At 42.9% G+C, this 18,115-nt stretch overlaps 1 protein-coding gene across 7 annotated transcripts in view; it reads right to left on the bottom strand.

The window, feature by feature from the left end:
* Positions 1-328: 328 nt before the first annotated feature.
* Positions 329-18,115, bottom strand: part of rapgef2b (Rap guanine nucleotide exchange factor 2b) — a 103,497-nt gene continuing 85,710 nt past the window's right edge. For 4 of the 7 annotated variants that reach the window (XM_084549903.1, XM_084549902.1, XM_084549897.1 and 1 more), the window contains 20 exons: positions 17,218-17,376; positions 16,466-16,618; positions 16,156-16,320; positions 15,674-15,781; positions 15,369-15,572; positions 14,042-14,150; positions 13,620-13,896; positions 12,816-12,973; positions 11,877-12,117; positions 11,199-11,582; positions 10,849-11,060; positions 10,072-10,195; positions 9,593-9,616; positions 8,283-8,506; positions 7,663-7,830; positions 7,149-7,298; positions 5,608-5,806; positions 4,988-5,517; positions 4,380-4,795; positions 329-3,208 (listed from right to left, as the gene is read on the bottom strand). In XM_084549903.1, the coding sequence (XP_084406029.1) occupies positions 4,428-4,795; positions 4,988-5,517; positions 5,608-5,806; positions 7,149-7,298; positions 7,663-7,830; positions 8,283-8,506; positions 9,593-9,616; positions 10,072-10,195; positions 10,849-11,060; positions 11,199-11,582; positions 11,877-12,117; positions 12,816-12,973; positions 13,620-13,896; positions 14,042-14,150; positions 15,369-15,572; positions 15,674-15,781; positions 16,156-16,320; positions 16,466-16,618; positions 17,218-17,376 (3,957 nt within the window). In that variant the 3' untranslated portion in view covers positions 329-3,208; positions 4,380-4,427. The remainder of the gene's footprint in view (positions 3,209-4,379; positions 4,796-4,987; positions 5,518-5,607; positions 5,807-7,148; positions 7,299-7,662; positions 7,831-8,282; positions 8,507-9,592; positions 9,617-10,071; positions 10,196-10,848; positions 11,061-11,198; positions 11,583-11,876; positions 12,118-12,815; positions 12,974-13,619; positions 13,897-14,041; positions 14,151-15,368; positions 15,573-15,673; positions 15,782-16,155; positions 16,321-16,465; positions 16,619-17,217; positions 17,377-18,115) is intronic. The other 3 variants (XM_084549898.1, XM_084549900.1, XM_084549899.1) reach the window with 3 other exon arrangements.

The following is an 18,115-nucleotide window of genomic DNA, read 5'->3' on the forward strand; positions in this document are numbered from 1 at the left end:
AACGCAGAGTTTAAACAATAATCTTACCGTTCTTTAGAAAAAAAAATAAGGCATGTAGTGATGAACCCAACAACACATGTTGCATACCATTTTAACACACAAGTTCACACACAGCACTTAATTATTAAAAAACAGTGCCATCTTGTGGTCAGAAAGCACATAAGATCTGAAACATCTAGATTGCTTTTGAAAACAAATCTGCTTAATATTATCATGTTGGTACAGGAATCATTTTGTGCTGACGCTTGTAGTATACTCATCTTCCTCAAGTCAATACAAAAAAAAGAAATATATCTCATCAGTGAATCAATTTTTTTACAGTATAATTAAGGCTGGAATTATTTTAGTTTATTAGAAAATGAAAAAGCTAATGTACACATTAGCTGCTCTCTTTAGGAAGGAAATTGTTAAAAGGGATGTTTCCTCACAGCTCAAGATAAGAAAATATAAAATAAGTAAATAAAAGCAAGGAAAGACTTCAATAACTCTTTTTTATTAAGTCTGACACACTGCGGTCAGATAGAAAAGTATGAGCGTTACACTTTTCAAGTTGCTTCCATGACTTGTGCAAACACTAGACGGCATCTTGAGGGGACACAATGTCAGAAAGAAAAAAGGAAAAGAAAGACATTGAAATGAATAAGTGCGTTTAAACCTAGGTGTTGATTCTTTATGCAGTATTTATTGATTCCCAGCTTCATATAAACTGGATGTTGAGGCATAAACATAGTACATTTGAACAAAAATATAACCAATATTTACAATTATTGTATTAAAAATACAAAAACAACTGATACATACTCCACCAATTGTCTTTTTAAAAGACATACAGGTCAAAGTAGTACGAGAAAGAATGAAGAAAAAAAAAAGGTCATCACCAGCTAAATGTACATTTCTCACTGACATCACACACCAAACAGAGTAGCAGTTCTACCTACTACACTTATCTTTACGCTTGTACATTTTTGTGCAACTTTTTGTTTTTCGAAATATGACTCGGCCCGCTAATATGCACATTATCTTCAGAGTTGAATGAGAGTGAATGATGCATGTCACCACTGTATTACAAACAAATTATTAACAATCTATCTGCAGCCATTACAAAAAATTACAATAACAAAAACAGAGAGAAATTATTAGTGTGTAGTCACAGAACACAGTGGAAAACACTGCACTCGTTCTTCTTCCTCAGTCTGTAAGTTTCCGAGACTGATCAATGTGATCAGCACGACTCAGTGATCGAAGAAAACTAAAAGGTTCACAAATTGATTCTTTTTTTTTTTTTTTTTCTTAAATTGTTCTGATTGGCAGCCTTGAAAACAAAACAAAACAACAACTTCATATTTAAACTTTCCCACCGGAGTCCAAGAAAAACAAAAACAAAACAAAATTTCAGTCACTTCCATCGATGGCGAGATATGGTGAAAAACTGGACGCAGGCATTAGCGATATACATACAGCATCCACTGAGCTGATGTCTGTAACAGGCGAGAACAGTTTCTGAGGATGAATCCAGTAGCACAATAGCAGAGGGAGTAGACAAAAAGATCTACTGTTACACACAATGGCCGCAGTCAGAGGATACCGTCTGAAGCCACAAAGAAAGAAAACACTCATCTTGTACTGAGTCTTAATTTTTTTTTTTCTTTTTAAAAACAAAAGTCAGGGGAAGTATCTTGAATAAGGCATTTCGCTCCACTATTGCTTGATTCAAGACCGCTCTTGAAACAAGGTGATTCGCACTGGGAACATAAAGAAATGTATGCAATCATGGCATCGTAAGGCGCTTTGGACATTCACGACATGTACGTTCACGTTGGGGGGGGAAAGAGCCAGATCTCAATTAGCGGATGCTTTTATTTTGGAGGGAAATAGGTGTATTATTATAAGACTCTGTACAAGATTATTTTGTAAAGGTAGGTAGATAGATAGATAGATAGAGGTACACTTAGAATTTACACATTGGTCTGATATCTGCTGATGTTTGCCACCTCTGCTGGTCTGTTGATCCCTTCACATCAAAATAAAGAGGCGAGTCTTGCTGCTCACAGCTTTAGCTAGCTTGTGTACCTCTGATGCACCGCAGAGACCAATATGATGGAGATGATTTTCAGTGGGTGGTCAATCACCTCTGTGCTTTTTGATCTCACCTACAGGTCAAAACAGTACGTGCTCAATGCAGTAAAAGATATGACCAGACAAGCTCCGAGGTGGGATGACAGTATGATATGGTTCACTCATACCCTGGTGTCCAGGTCTGGTAACATCTAGGATTGTGCTGAAAGTGCAAGTTCTAGAAATTGAACTGTGTTATTTCGTATGTACTACGTGTAGGCTTGTCAGTACGCTGTGCATGTTGGTTCTCTCCCGACTGAGCTCTTCTCACAGCTTGATTCAAACCAACAAGTGACGAGCTTTCACGTGTGATCATGAGATAATACTGGAGTTCAAACACTTGACAACAGATGGGTTGTTTCAGTCCAGGCAGAGAAATGGTGGGCTGACTTCTCTTTTCGGCCCCCAGAGTGCAATCAGTCAAAGAAAACAAAGAAAAAAGAACAAAAAAAAAAAAGAAAGAAGTCTAGAGGGAAGTTGAAAATTAAGAGTCAAGTCAACCACTGTTTCTCTCTGTCTTTGACCATAGTCTGTTTTAGTTGTTCTGTATTGTTTTTAGAAAGTCTAGAAATTGAAAAAGTGCAGATGGATCTCAACACGTCATGATGCTGTTGTGTTAACAGGTGTGGTACTGTCACTGGGTGGGGGTGGGATGGGGGGGAGGGTGGGTCAGTCTTAAGGAGTCAGTTTCTAACAGCGACATCAATGTGGTTTTGTGTGTTTGTTGCCAGGGCGACACCGCCCCCGGCGCCAGTTAGATTAGGTTCCTGTAGTCTTTTTTTTTTCTTTTTTTTTTCTCCAAAGTGCCAGGCATTTTGTTATTGTCTTTGACCTTCTCTCCATCTCTTCTTCACAGTATTTTTTGCATGCAGGGTCATTCAACCCCCCATGATGCTTTAAGGCAGGGGAGGGAGACGAGCAGAGGAGTCCGCCGATTGGGAGGGAGAGCCAAGAGGAGGAGGCAGGCACGTACTGATGATGAGTCTATTGGTCTGTCTCTTTGATCCTGCCCGCCTCCAGCCAGGGGGCACTTCAAGTTACTGCAAAAAGCCGTCCACTGTTGTCCCTCAGACCGCTGACACCTGTTCATCCTCTGTGGACACAAAGACAGTCAGAGGTTACGATGAATGAACTCGTGCTGAGGCTGCAGGGTTAATGAGCTGCAGCAAAACCTACTCCTTCCAATTAACTCAACTGTCCTCAAGGGAGGTTTTGGATACAAACTGATGCAGTTAGCTGATTTAAACTTCCTTTTGTAGGTGTCCTGTCACCTTTCTGTCACACACTGGAAGTCCACATGAGCTTTTATTCTTTAGCAGTGGCATTTCTGGTCTATTTTCTAGATGATTTGCTGACATGTTCACACCATGCAACCAGCAGCGTACAGTATATACAGTAGATTAGGTCATTTGTTTGCTGTACTTCTTTTAAGAAAAATACAGAAACAAATGAATTGTATTAGGTTAACATATTTAATCATTACATTTAAATTAAGTGTCAGTAAATATTGACATTTACAGACAAGTTTTTTTCTCCTGCAGAGTGTGCCATATTTTTAAAGTAATGACTAATTCCTTGTGATTAATGTAAATCTAATGTCATGTCTGTTATTAGTTTTTGCAAGAAATAAGGAGATGAAAAGTAGCGCTATGACTAGCTCTGCTGCATTCACAGTAGTGTTTACTCAATGTAGAAACAAATGGCAATCTAAAAAAAATCTCCCTTGATTAGACTCTATTCTATTACTAATTACCCACTAATTCACTAAGTCACATTTACACATCTATCCACATCTCTGCTCACTACCAGACAACTAACACGACACAGAATTCATCCAGAGTCACTGCAGGCGAGTCAGGTGCGTGCTGGTGCAGGAGAATGGAGGTGCATGTTTTCAGGCATTGAGTTTGATTGCATGGATGAGAGGGTCCTAATGACACCTTGTCTTACTGATGGATGCCACTTCAACGTGGTGCGTGAAAAAGTGAGAGAAGAGCAGAATGTGTGGCAGCAGAGAAGTAGTGTGCTTCTAAACCGAACCAGTATGACTCATGCATGATGACAGATTGTGGGTTAAAGGGGAAGGTCCCACTCCAAATGAACAAGATACTTCTGTTGATGTTTGCCGTTTGGAGTGGGATCGATCCCTCTTGGTGCTGGGGGAGGTAGTGTGAGGGAATGATCAGTGTCAGATCGAGTGTGTGTTCCTGTTCACATGCAGGTTCGCTGGAGTGAGGGGGGCAACCTGATAAATTAGTTTTTACCTGCCTTGGGGAGAGGGGCCCTGCCTTTTAACCCCCGTACACTCACTCTCATGGTCTGGGAGCCTCAGGTGTATGCTGTGCCACTGGCTTCCTCAGAGCGACTAGTTTGGAAGACAAGGACTCACCCTCCTCTTCCTCCTCGGGCTCTTGCTCCTCGGCCGGTGAGCGAGTGCGGTGGAGACCGCCCGCTCGCTGTTTGGCTCCCTGGTGGGCTTGGTGGGAGTCTGGTGACTGGGTGACCATGCGTGAGCGCTGCAGGGCTGTAGTGTAGTCTGGCGGCCGGCGGCCTGTGTGGGTAGCCGTGGACGTGGGAACAGACGGGGCTGGGTGCTGTCCTTCAGCAAGGTCAGAGATGGTCAGGGCAGTGTAGCCGGGGGGAGTGGGTGGAGGCTCACGGTAACGGCTCTCTTTGCGTGCTGAAGGGAGAGGAGCATGATGAAGGCACTTATTGACCACTGAACATTTTTGGAAACCAGAGAGATGACAGAAAACTTCTGTAATGCTTACTAATTCACAGCTTTCTATGTTTATACAATATTTTAATGTAAATATGGGTCAAGGCTTTACAGTGTTTCTCTACATGTGACCAAACAGTAACATTTACTCACAAATGAGGCCTTTACCGCCGGCGGTGATGGGTGATGGAGATGGCCGGCCGAGCTGCTTTGCCTCCTCTGACCCGGTGGATGTGATGCTACTTGTTTCCGGGTCTGCATTGACGTCCTTTCCACCCCTCCTCTTGATTGTGCCGGTATCTCCCTCAGAGTCTTCTCCCCAGTACGCCGCTGAGGATGAGGAGGAGCTGGCAGACGCCCAGCTCCCCCTGGCCTGTGCTGCCCACAGAGCAGCAGGACTCCCTAATAAGGCCTCTGGTCCCCCAGGAGGAAGCCCTCCAATGCTGCCTCCACCGCCACCTCCACCAAAGGCCAGGGTCTCCCAGCTGCGCCCCTGCTGCATAGTCTGGATGTTGTCGTGAGATCCAGAGGAGCATGAAGTCCAGGAGCCGCGGCCGCTGTCTGCAGCATCTAGGGAAACGCGGTCGCCCTGATCCTGAGTCAGTTCCTCTGAACTGGGCGAGGAGAGTACAGTAGGGCAGCCAGCATAAATGCCCCGACAGTCCTGCATCGATGAATATGACCTAGGATATGATTCAAAAAGAAAAACAGATGACTTCACCTCACCTCAGAAAACAGCAGAGATTTCATGGCTGAGCTCTTGGTGGTCTTACCCCAGACTGTACTGATCGGGGTCAGTCGTGACTCTTCGTTCCAGCCGTGGTCCTCCAATGTGAGACTCCCCGACTCCAGAGTGACGGAGTCTCCTCTCCTCCTGGGCCATGTCGAAAGAGGAATTACTAACAAGACTGGAGCGAGAGGAGATCTCACTGTGACCAGAGTCTGAGTAGGCGTCTCCCATTCTGTTGTAACCTGGAGGAGAGGGGAAGATGTTGTAGGAGGTACATGGTAAATGGACTGTGAATGTAACTGAATTCCTATTCTTGGGAAATTTTAATCTTTAGAGAAGAAACGGACCGACAAATATACCTGTGCTTCTGACCAAAATCTAATCTATACATTCCTACTTTAAAGCCATTACATACAGAGCTAGCCTTATTTTACTTATCTAACATCAGAAACTACCTCGAACTCATAAGTTTCCTATCTGCCAGTTTTAAACAAGTCACTGAAGATAATTGTAGTGCCATGTTTCCATGTTAGATGATCAGCTAACTGAGGCAGCATTTACTACAATGTTCTGTGCCAACACAGAGCAGAAGAGTGTAGAAAACTTAATGGCATGAATGGTATTGGTATTTGGTATAACGAAGTCTGGAAAACTATAGAGAAATCATTGGTGCTGACACACGTAAGTACATACTTTTGAGTTACAGACGACTGTCATTAAAGTATTTTCTGTAGTAGAGCGGGAGTTTAATAGCAGAGTGGTCATATTTCCCTGCCATTATGAGCATAAATCAACCCAATGACCTCTTCAGAAAATGCTCATTTCAAGGAAGTCCTCACCACAGATATGTGGAGCAAGCAGAACGCAGAGGAAGCAGGCATAAGAGCAAACTATGGAGTGACAAAACAGTAAGAAGGATGACGCATCAACCCAGAATTTACTTTTGGTGTGAGGCATCCAGACAAAAAAACACTTCAGAATTTAAAAAAAAAAGACTGCGGCAGTTTTCTCTTAAAATTCTGATTATTTACGAACAGAGTGTTGTGTGCTACAGGAAACCTATCCTGTCCAGTAGCATGTACATTGTAACCAAGTAATGTTTAGATTTCTAATAAAGTTTTAAATCTATCAAATCTATGATCTTACTATATTTGAATTGAATTGAATATTGAATGTTCATGTTTCTAGAGGGCTTACAATTTCTGTGTGACACAACTAAGTAAGTATCAAACGATATTCTGCTCACCAGCAGCCTTGTTCAGGTTTACCAGCAGCAGCAGTTCATATCCTCAGGCCTTTCAGCAGTATGTGAGAACTAGGTGGCCTTAGCGTGACTTTGTGCTCTGGTTAATTGTCACCTTTTCTTTCTTTGACAGGAAATATTTCACTACAACCTACTGAATACTGAGGTAAAGCAACATTTTTAGTCTGAAACTCCAGGTAACAAAATAAAATAAAAAATAACTTGTTATCCGAACACATTGTGCATTACTTGTTGGCAGCCACCAGGTGGCATTTGTGGCACGTCATGATATAGAAGGAGCCTGGAGAGTGGTACAGAAGGAGGGAGGATTATTGGCTTACCCTTCTTGGGCGAGCTCTGGGGGGAGGTGGGAGGGGAGGAGAGCTGGGAGGAGGCGTTGGACACAGTGTCCTCTGGCTGCCTCCGGTGCCTTTCGGTCCCCTCCTCTGACAGAGACAGGATCTTCTTAAGGGACTGGGGGGAACTGGTGCCTGTGGACATGTGCAAGAAAACAAGCAGAATTAGCATGAGGAGCGCTGCCATTCCCTGAGGGTGCCGGGATGCTAATTCTGCATCGTCTGGGATTGTATTTATTTATTTATTTATTTTTTTGCTTATTGCCAGACAGCCTCTAGGTGGCAGCACAGTCACAGAGAAGCTGGCTCTGCTATTGTTTGCGAATGACAGGATGAGGAAGGGGAAACAAGGCAATGGTGGCACATAGGTGGACAAGAGAACAGGACGTTTATACAGGCCCCTTTTCACTCCATCCATAACAATCTTACAAACAAAACAACGGCCTCTATATCCAGTTGATGGGATGACTGTAACAGTAATAGTTAATATATATCTTACCAAATGGTGGCAGATCCTTGACTGGCACTTTCTTTCGTGATGGGTAAAGGGCCACAGCGGGCACCTGGAGGGCCTGATTTCCTTTGGCCAACTGGCCCCTTTGCTGACTGGCGGCTCTGGACACAACTGGAGAGGTGTCTGGTCGCTTCCCGCTGGCATTCTTGGGCACTGGGGAGAAAGTATTGGGGGGAAAAAGTGAATAGGTTTTCTATAGAAGTTTTAGGCTTTAAGGTGAAATATGTATCAAGGCAGGAATTTGGAAACAGCTGTCAGGGTTTTTGCAGCGATCAAAACTGAGTCTACCCACCATACGGAGTCTCTTTAACCACTACTCCCCGATGTATTAACAGCAAGTTGAAGCTTGGCATTAACAATGGGAAGCTGGCCTAACAGCTCAGTCATTTTTATTCCCTGCCAATGAGTCCTTGAGCATCTGCCTCCAGGCTGTGAATGCTGGAAACTTGCAGAACTGTGCTTACTTGTCCAAATATTTCACAAAAAGACATCCCTAGAGTGGGTGACACTAAATAAAGGGGTCCTCTTCTACATCAGAATCGTATTTTCCACATAAACTAAAATCTTACTGATGTATTTGTGTTAAAAAGTCCATGTCCACTCACATGTACTGATAGAGGGCTCGCACTGTAGCGAGAGCGTCTGCAGACTCTCCTCGTTCGTCTCCAGACTGAGGTTGGACAGGTACTGTTTGACCTTCCTGGCCATCTGCGCGTCCTCGTAAAGCTTTTTGGCGTTCAGGAAGGAGCTGCGTCGCACCCGCTTCTTGTGCCCGCCCGTCTGGGTGACGTCAAGCACGGCCGCATTGGCACTACCCTGACTGAGAGACCTGGGTGCGCACATAAGCATCCATGCAGCACACAAAGAGGAGCGGAGATTTGCAAGCACAAACGGAAACACAAACAAATAGAAGAAGGAACACAAAGATTTCTTAATACAATTTTCTCAGTGAGCAAATGAGTGAATATTTAAGTAAAACTGCATGTTTAATACTAAGGGGCTACATGGGGAGCATGGTGTTTAAACTCAGACATGCAGAGAGCAGCTATTCGTGTTTCTCTCAACTCCAAAACATTCCAGACATTCCAGAAAGCAGAGGGAGGGGTGAGGAATGACGGCTGTAGTCAAACAACAGAGGAGTAGAAGAGGGGACTAGTGTAGCACAGTCATAGTTTACATTTCTGTGGCTTTAGTAAGAGCTGGTGGTAGTAGTAGTAAAAGCTTGTTTTTACTCCTGGTCTCAGCCAAGTAGAACCCTGACAGTTGCCTTTAGCATTAGTCACTGAGAAAACACATTTATTTTTGATAGTAGCAAGAAATTGAACATCTTACGGAAACATTTTTTTAACTAATTACAACTAAACATCTACTTTTTACGAGACTAATTAATTAGTCTTGAGAGATACTGAAGAGAAAAGTGCTTCCATATGTTTTTCATTCAATGTTCGGTATGCACAGCAATGTCCCGCTAGCCCACAAGAATGTAAAAGATGATCTAGAAATATATTAAATCCAGAATTTCTGGCTGTTTGGAGGTTTGACATAAAGATAAACCCTCAAAGGCAGGTAAAACTCTGAGACTGAAGCTGCATGCATTCCGTTATATAACACAAAAGGTCACGTTTGCTAATGTAAAGCTTAGTTTTCATATTTCCCAACGAGTTGCGTGTGCTTAACTCATGTTTTCCTGTCATTTAAAGAATGTAAAAAGTTCACGGTAACCTTATGCTAGCAGAGGTGACCTTTATTTCACTACATATCCTTAGGTTAGCATGTTAGCGTCAGGCAGTGTTAGTGGGAGGACTCAGTTCAAACCGGTTAATGGAAACAAGGTTTCAGAAAAGAAGAAAAGAGGCACGCAAATTGGCAGAAAGAAGGGCCATGGTGCAGGGAGGGCAGAGGTCACCAAACTTACCCTAAACTCCTCCACTTCTTCTTCCTAGAGGGTGGGTGCCATGAAAAGAGAAGCACGGGGGGCAAATGGGGGATGAGTAGAGAAAGAAAAGAGAGGAGACAAAGCTTAGGACAGGAAAGACCACCAAGATCACCAAAAGAGAAGCAATTTCACCAAAGACCCACGTGAAAAGTCAGCAGAAAGGAAATCAAATGATAACACTCCACTAAGAAGAGACCTCGTTAGACAAAGACACACTTTCACAGAAGCCCTTATTATGCCAACAATGTGTACAGAGGAACAGTTGCTAGAGCAAACAGTTGCCAAAGAGAACAGCTGCTTGAAGGAAAAGCGTGATGCAGAAACTTTACTGAATCTATGTGAACCGGCTGACCCCACAGAGTCTGTTAGTCAGTGGAGGGCTGACTGCTCCTACAGTGAGGGTGAAGGGTCATTAATGAACAGAAGTAATCTGCCTTTGCTCCTGAACATATCCGTACCTCGTTCGGAACATGAGGGCTGGGTCCATGTTGACGGACGCCATGCGACCGACGTGGCGAATTTCTTTGGCAATCATCCTCAGCTTCTCAAAGTTCACCAGGCCGTCCACTTTAGAGTCGTTGCCTGAAAAGTTCAGAAAGGAAAGTGAATACTGATAGCAACACAAATACACACGCACAGTAAGACCAGTGGAATAGACTAGAGGAATGAGTATTACCCGAGATATCTAAGATACAAAACAGAGTTAGCACCAGAATCTAATCCCTAATTTCCCCACAGGGATGCATAAAGTCCTATCTTATCTTATCTTATCTTATCTTTTTATTGGTGCTATAAAAATGACTGTAAGTAGTTTTCAAGAAAGCAAACATAGACATGCACAACAAACAGCTGCTGCAACAAATCTTAAAGTTAATGCTAGTTAGCGAGGAAGCCACAAGTAACCTCAGCTACAGCTACATTCATTTATTTTTAACAGTTTCTGGGAATTACACCTTTATTGTGATGATCTGAGATGTTAGTACTTATTATTAGCTCTTAGCTGGAATGTACATCTTCCCTGCCATTGTCACCTATACGTAAAGCAGGAGAATGAGGGCAGCATCTGGATTTACATATATAATGTAATGTCTGTAAAGTGAAATGGTAATAACACCTAAACCTGCATAAAAGTAATCATTCTGCAATACAGGTTGTGTTATTACAGCCATAAACAGTGAACGACTCTGCATTTGAGTCTGTAAATGATTTTATAAAGTCACATTTCTGTTGTCTACCTTCATGTAGGAAGGTGAGGTCCTTCTTGATGACAGGGAACAGGGGGATGATTGGTGGCTGAAGGTTCTGATTGTTGAGGACATTTCTGTACTTGGCCATGTTTCTGGAGGGGTCAAAGAGGTCCTGCAGGTCCCCGAACAGCTTCTCATACTTGCTGGGTAACTTCTCCCATGTTCCCCTGAGTCTGGAGACTGGAGCCAAGTTCAGACCGCTGTTTGGACAACCACAATTACCAGTGTAAGAGTCATGTAGATACATTCAACAATAAATTAAGGGACAAAGGAAAAAAGACTAAATAAATGTGAATTTAACTGCAAACATTTAAAACACATTCATTATTATTTCTCACCTGATAATGGCGAACATGGAGTTGAAGTTCTTGCACTCGCGGCAGTGCAGGGCTATCTTGATGAAGTGCTTGATGATCTTCATGCGTTTGAGCTGGTTGGGCTCCCGTGTCACCTCCGTGGCCACCCAGAAGGTCTCGTGGTTGATGGCCTCCTCAAAGCGCTTGAGGCTGGCCGATCCCGTCTTGGAGCGCAGCTTGAACAGGTCGTCGATGTATTCGGTGGGCTCGATGGCGCAGAAAAGTTCGAAGGCTCGCATGGAGAGCTGAGTGGCAACCTCCACAGTGCTGAGCTGCAACAAGGAGATCTGGCCTTCTCGAAGGAGATCCTGAGCATCCTCATCTGAACATAACGTCTCCGTCTCCATGTTGCTCTTCAGGTAGTATCTGGCGATGGAGGAGAATCAGTCAGTCAACAGAAAATTACAGAGATTTCGTGGCTTTTGCTTCTGTATTGTGAGAACTTACTGCTAATTGCAAAACAAGGTATTACAAATCATCATCTTTAGGATGATTATAGGAAATATATTTTCAGTAATTTCCTTTAATTTCCCATTTATTTAACCAGGTTAAATTATGATCTGCTCCTGGTCAAAATGGCAACACAATGTACATCACTTTAATGTAAGGAAGAAGGGATGCGGCTGTACAGCATGCACACGACAACAAATACGTCATTACCTTCCACTCAGCTGAATCCTGTCAGCTAGTTTAGAAAGCTGATCTGGTAACCGCCTCTGTTTAATGACGCCCTCTGGTGTTACGGACACCTCACATAGCGAGTAAGCCTCCGGTGCTGCAGTCAGGGCAAACTCCCTGATCGCCTGGATCACCACCTCCTTAGCCGTCGTGTCCTTCCCGATCATGATGTACCGGGACTGCTGGTCCGCCTTGAAGACTCGTAATACCTGGTCTGACATGTCTGGAGATAAGAAAATAATGGTGATGAGGATAAATGCTTATGATCTGTATTTTTTTCCTGAAATAGGATCAGTTTAGAATTTTTAATCAAACTTGCTGGGTAGAGGAAGAACCACTGGATGTTCCCATAGATTAAAAACCACACCAGTATCTTCGTGACATCAGCCACACACTGTGCCTCACATCAATTATCAGTGTGATCAGAAACAAGACCCAGCAGATTGTATAAATCACTCACGTACCCAGAGAACATTTAAAGGTCAGTGATGCTGTTAGCTTTACTCGATTAGCTTTCATGAGCATGAATGCAGAGTTTATGTTACATCTGCACTACTGCAGGACAGCAGCTGACAGCAGCTGACAGCACTGACAAAGAAATGACTGTGCTAGGAGAGCAGGATCATGAGGAGAGAAGATACTCACTCGGTATGACCAGGACTGAAAGGACATAAACAACATATGATGGACAGGGGTTAATGTATGTATGTGGAGACTGTTCTATTTGTTTTTCTGTGCAAGGCTTGTTAAGTCATATAATGTATTATTAGGAGGGAGAAAATTGCCAGATGTCACAGATTAAGTCACAGTGTTTCACACAGCTATCACTTTAATATTTATAGTTTAATTAGACCATTGCAGCCAATGTTGCATCCATGCCAAAAATGACCTGGCCTCTGCCACACAGCGGTTAATACACACCAGGCTGGTTGTTGAAGTCGAGGATGCGGTGGTGAGACTGCAGAAGGTCTGGATTCGACGATGAGAGGTTTCCACTGACCGGGAGAGCTGGTGGGATCTGTTTGGACTGCTTCATCCCCACAATGCTGTCGTCCTGCGATTGGCCCACGCAAACGTCACTATGGAAACAAGAGGGAGAGCTGGTGAGACGGCGGTTCTGTCAACAACAGGCAGAGGGCGACGTTTGCTGGGAGCTGTGGACGTGTTTGGCTGCACTATTTGGGTAATATAGTCCTCATGAAATATACCCAAGCTTCTCAATGAGCTGACGGATGCTGCATCAGGCTCATATTTGGGTGATTGATTATTAAGACAAAATAAATTAGTTTCATCAACGTTAAAAAAAAAAAAAAAAATGTCCGTTAAATTGTTCCCTTCATTTCAGTGCTTCTGCAAAATAATTTTATGATCCTATGAAATAGCTTTAACTTCCTAACAAAAACTATTCTATAACAAAACAACAGCAGAGGCTGTGTATTTGATTAGTGAGGTATTTAAAGCGTCATCTATTAACACTGATAACAAACTGGGATGCATCAGGATCTGTCTGATTCAGCTCAGCATGTGATTGACTGACTGACTGACTGATCATAATATCAGAGAAGCTGTCACAATGACAGGAAAAGGCAAAGAGACAAGATAAACAATCAATCAGTCACAATCAGATGGGAATATCAGAAGGAAAACCATCTGCGCACAGCATAAAATGAGTCAAAATATTCTCTCTTTCTTTTTCATACTTTTCTTTAGATTCATTCTACTTACTTGTATGGTTTTGGGGGCAGGATGCTGGTGAGCGTCTTGTCAAAGATCTTCTTCAGCTTGTTGCGTCCTCCTACTGAGTTGCTCTTGGCTTTCTTGCTGACCTTCTCCAAGCCCATCACCTGCTCCACGTCCACCGCCAGGTCAGGGATAGAGTAGCGGCTGGCCTTCTTGATGTCCCCGATCTTTGGCAGGTGGGGCGCCCCGTTCTTCCTGTCATGCTCCTCCTCGACCTCCAGGTCGTGGTCCTGTTCTGGCCTTGTTAGCAGCTCTTTGAACACTGGAATAAAAAAGTAAATAAAAAATGTATAAATGTCTCTTTCAATTAACAAAACTGCATTTGATTAGATCTATTCTTATACTTAAAGTACATAAGACAGAGGAGAAGAATTATTAAAGCTTACAAAATGCAAACATAAACGTACCTAAAAGGTTTGTCTTCACAGTTATGGACAAGTGGGTGTTGTTCTTCAGAATCTCATTGGCTTTGCAGAGCTGGACATTTTCAAAATTCTGCCCATTGACCTCCAAGATCTGCAGAAAGAAGAAGAGAGAAATCCATCAGCTGCTTTTAATACAATTGTCTCCACATTAGGCCTGATACGTTACCACCAACAGACTTAGTAGTGGCTCCAGTCTTCTTACCCACAAACACAAGTACAAAACCACTCTTGGGCCTATTATTCTGTATCTCCCCAAAGAGAATCCCTCACATTTTGGTTTCAGTTCAGCAAAAATATCGACTTCCAACTTTTTATATGAAATAATTACTGTCTAAATTGTCTGATGCCTAATGGTGTCATTGTACAAGTGAATGTCCTTTCTTGTTACCATCTCATTTCAAACAGAAAATGGAAAAAGGAAAAAAATTGATCTCTACTGCAGACTGTATTTGAACCTTTGAACAATGGGGCCAAAACTCTCAACCTCTCACATGTTTTTGACATTAACTAGGGCTATGTCAGATTCAAATTGCCCCGTCTTTGTCTTTACAGCTTGACTGCTGTATAAGTGCCGGATATTTGCATTTAAACACAATCGTCTGCCACTTCCTCCTTAGTGGAAGAGGAAATCACCTTTAACAGTAATGCGCATGCAGGCCGTCATCTGCTGCCAGAAGGCCAGCACACACTGACTTACAAGGCCAAATGTCTGTTTTAGGATCAGAGGTGATTAGTGAGGAGTTCATGGCTGAGAAACATCTGCTAATAACTCGTTGACAAAATAAGTGACATTAATACCAAAGCTATGAAATGGTAGATCCTGAGTGAATGACAGCAGTAACTGAAGAAGTTATAAAAACTGGAAGGTGCAAAGGGTATGACAGAGAGAGAGAGTGAATGCTTCCAAAGATGTCAGCTTCTCTGCTTCCTTTTGGGGAAACAGCTGCAGGGATGTTTGGAGTCAAGAGGGCTTAACTCACATCCAGACACTCTCAAGATGGGTTCAAGGATTAAGGGACTTTGCTTAAAGCCCTGCAGTCCGCAGAGTGTGAAGATAGTTGAGAAGTCAAGTGGCGGGTAGAGAGCCAACACTGGGTGCCCACAACTACTGGCAAGTTTAAGTTTAAGGCTTTTCTAAAGATCGCTTTTAAGGATAGTCAGAGTAAAATGAAAAACAAATTTCACAACAAGCCATTAACTTTCTGAGACTGATTACTGACTAAATAAACTCCCAATAAATACATAAATACTTAACTCTAAGAATCTACAGTATGTTCTCTTTCACATGTCTTATGCATGAAGACCTTACCTGATCTCCACGCTTAAGGCCAGCTTCTGCTGCCTTGCTCCCTGGCTCCACGGCATCGATAAAGATGCGGAAACCTTTCTCCTGACCACCTAGAAGGCTGAACGCCAGCGGAGAGTCCCTGGACGGCTTGGTCAGCGTCACCAGCCGCGGCTTGGCTTTAGCAGCACATGCTATATTTAACAGTCTGAGGTGCCCACACATTTTCTAGGGGTATAGGGAAAAAATAATAATTAAAAATGATACAAATATAACATATTTTTTGGCATGTGAGAAATCTTTTTTTTTTTTTTTTATGTGACACTTACTTCTTTCTCCAGATTGTTTTCAAACTCTTCTAGAAAGTGAGTCATGGCAGGGTCGCCCTCAAAGTCGTTGAAGTGATTGTTTACCCACAGCAAGACTACCCGTGTAACCTGGAGAGATCACATGGTCAGCAAACGTCACCATGCAGAAAGGTTTACTGCTTCACAAGCTGCAGTCACATTTTTGTGTTTACATGCAATAAATCTTAAGGTTAAGTCCATGTTTTTAAACACACCAGACGTAGCATTGTGTTCATTTGGTTGTGTCCAACTTTATCTGGATTAGCAGCTCTGCCGGAATTTTGTTTCAACTATTTCTTTAGCTAATTAACATGACTTTCTCAAGCCTGTATGCTCATAAATCCATCTTAACACATCAACATATATCAGAATCCTGTAAACCAAGAAGGAGTCAGAAGATCATGGTGTTCATCTGCCTGCGTTAAGTATATCATACATATTTACGATAGTTCTGCTGTTCGTACCTTGTCCCTGAGACTGGGGTCGTGGAACCACTCCAGGAGCTTCTTGCCCACGACCATGGGGCTGGAGAGGAAGGTCCTGTACGTCAACAGGAAGTCCTCAATGTACGTGGGGTCCACCACTGAATGCTCCTCCACTAGGTGCATGGTGAGACGCTCAGATGTGCCCTAATGAGTAAAAATGACAGCATTATTGGTTTGAAAAAGCCTTTCATGCTAGATGACTAGCCTGAAGTACTCATCTGTTCACTAGTCTCCTCAACAGAATTGTGTGATAAATGAAGTGAAGACTGTCCGAATGTTGAATTGTCACCTTGATGACGATGTGTCCTTTCCTGGTGCCGGTGCGGTCCAGTTCGCGGTGTTCCTTCACCATAACAATCTCTCCTTCCTCCTCAACCTTCTGCATGTTCTTCTCTACCTGGTTGAGGATGCAGCAGTAGTCCTGCTGGGCTATACACACGAACTGGACAAGACAGAGAAGCATTTTAGAGTCAGATTCTCATCAAATTCGAGACATACATTTACCATAAACCCTCAACACTATTTAAGCATTTCAGATTCTGGATCCAATCAAGACGTCTTAGTGTACCTTTTTCAAAGATGTTAATACATGGCAGATTGAAAGTTAAATTCAAATAACTCATAACAGCATCGCAACTCAACTAAAATCCCTGCTTTCCCTAAATAAAATATTTTCTCAGCCTTTAAGTCTGCAGAGCTCAGCTGATGATTAGAAGCCTAAAAACTTTTCATTATCTTTACTTTCACTGTTGAGTCCTTGACTTCCATTCAACAAATAATGTGATCTTGTTCTCTGATCAAGCTGACCTATTCTTTTACAAAACTGTTGTTGTTTCTCACATTTAGCTGGATTCTGTAGCCCAAAGCAACTTGTGGTGTCATGACTGCAAACTCGTTCAGTGCAAGTGGGTCACAGTGGGATTTAATAACATAAGAATTGAGCGCTCGTGTGCTGTTTTTCACACTGAAATGCGGATGAAATAGACATGCTCACCCCAGCAGCGTGCAACAGATCAACACAAGCCCAGAGCGAGATCCTACCTGGCAGTCGTCCACCTTGGTCTTCATGACACCTTTCATGTATTCCTTCTCCATGGTTGGCGACACCCCGAAACTGTTCCCCATACACAGGATCTCCGTCCGGCTGTCGGGGTACGTAACCTCCACCGAACCGTTGAGGATCACCGACCACGAGTCCAGCTGGAGCCACAACACAAAATCACAGCAGTTAGAAGTTTGACAAAGAAAAGAGAACACAAACCAACAAAAAACTGGAGAAAGAACAAACAAAAATTCCCAACAGCTGGTGTCCTCTAATGAGTCAAAGTTATTTATCAAAAAGAAGCATGCATGAACAGGGGCCCGCTGCACTAACAGATTTTTTTGCTTTCCTCAGTGGGATAAAGCTAGAGCAAGAGGCTGATAGTGCAGCTGAGCAATGAGTTAGAGTACATTCAGACCAATGTTATAATTCTTGTTTCAAATAAAGACAGAAAATATGATTATTTTCATCTTCTAAGGGATTAAGTAAAAGCGCGGCTGTTTTCAAGACTTTCTGAAAAGCTCATATTTTTGATTCACATCTTTTACTCCAACAGCAACAATATGCTCACTGAACCTTGAATTCTCTATGACGGGACATTTACTAATGTGGCTGGGCCTCAAAGGCAAAGTCTGCTCTCTATTGCTTGGGTGCATAACTGCAGCAAAATAGCCCAATTGTCTTCAGTGAAGCTCAATGCCGTGTCTTGGAAAGAGAAAGAAAACAAGTCAAGTGGGCTTTGGGTGCCTAAAGGGTCCTAGAAAGATCCAGCGACTAGATATGTCCACCATTCAGGCTTAATAGAGCAGAAAAAAACATCAAATGGAAGAAAGATTCATTGGTGTGGAGAGGTGACACTAAGGTTGAGTTCACAGAGAGACACACACACTTAAGGCA

This window comes from Chelon labrosus, assembly GCF_963514085.1.
Source record: "Chelon labrosus genome assembly, chromosome: 8".
Classification (NCBI taxonomy): Eukaryota; Metazoa; Chordata; class Actinopteri; order Mugiliformes; family Mugilidae; genus Chelon; species Chelon labrosus.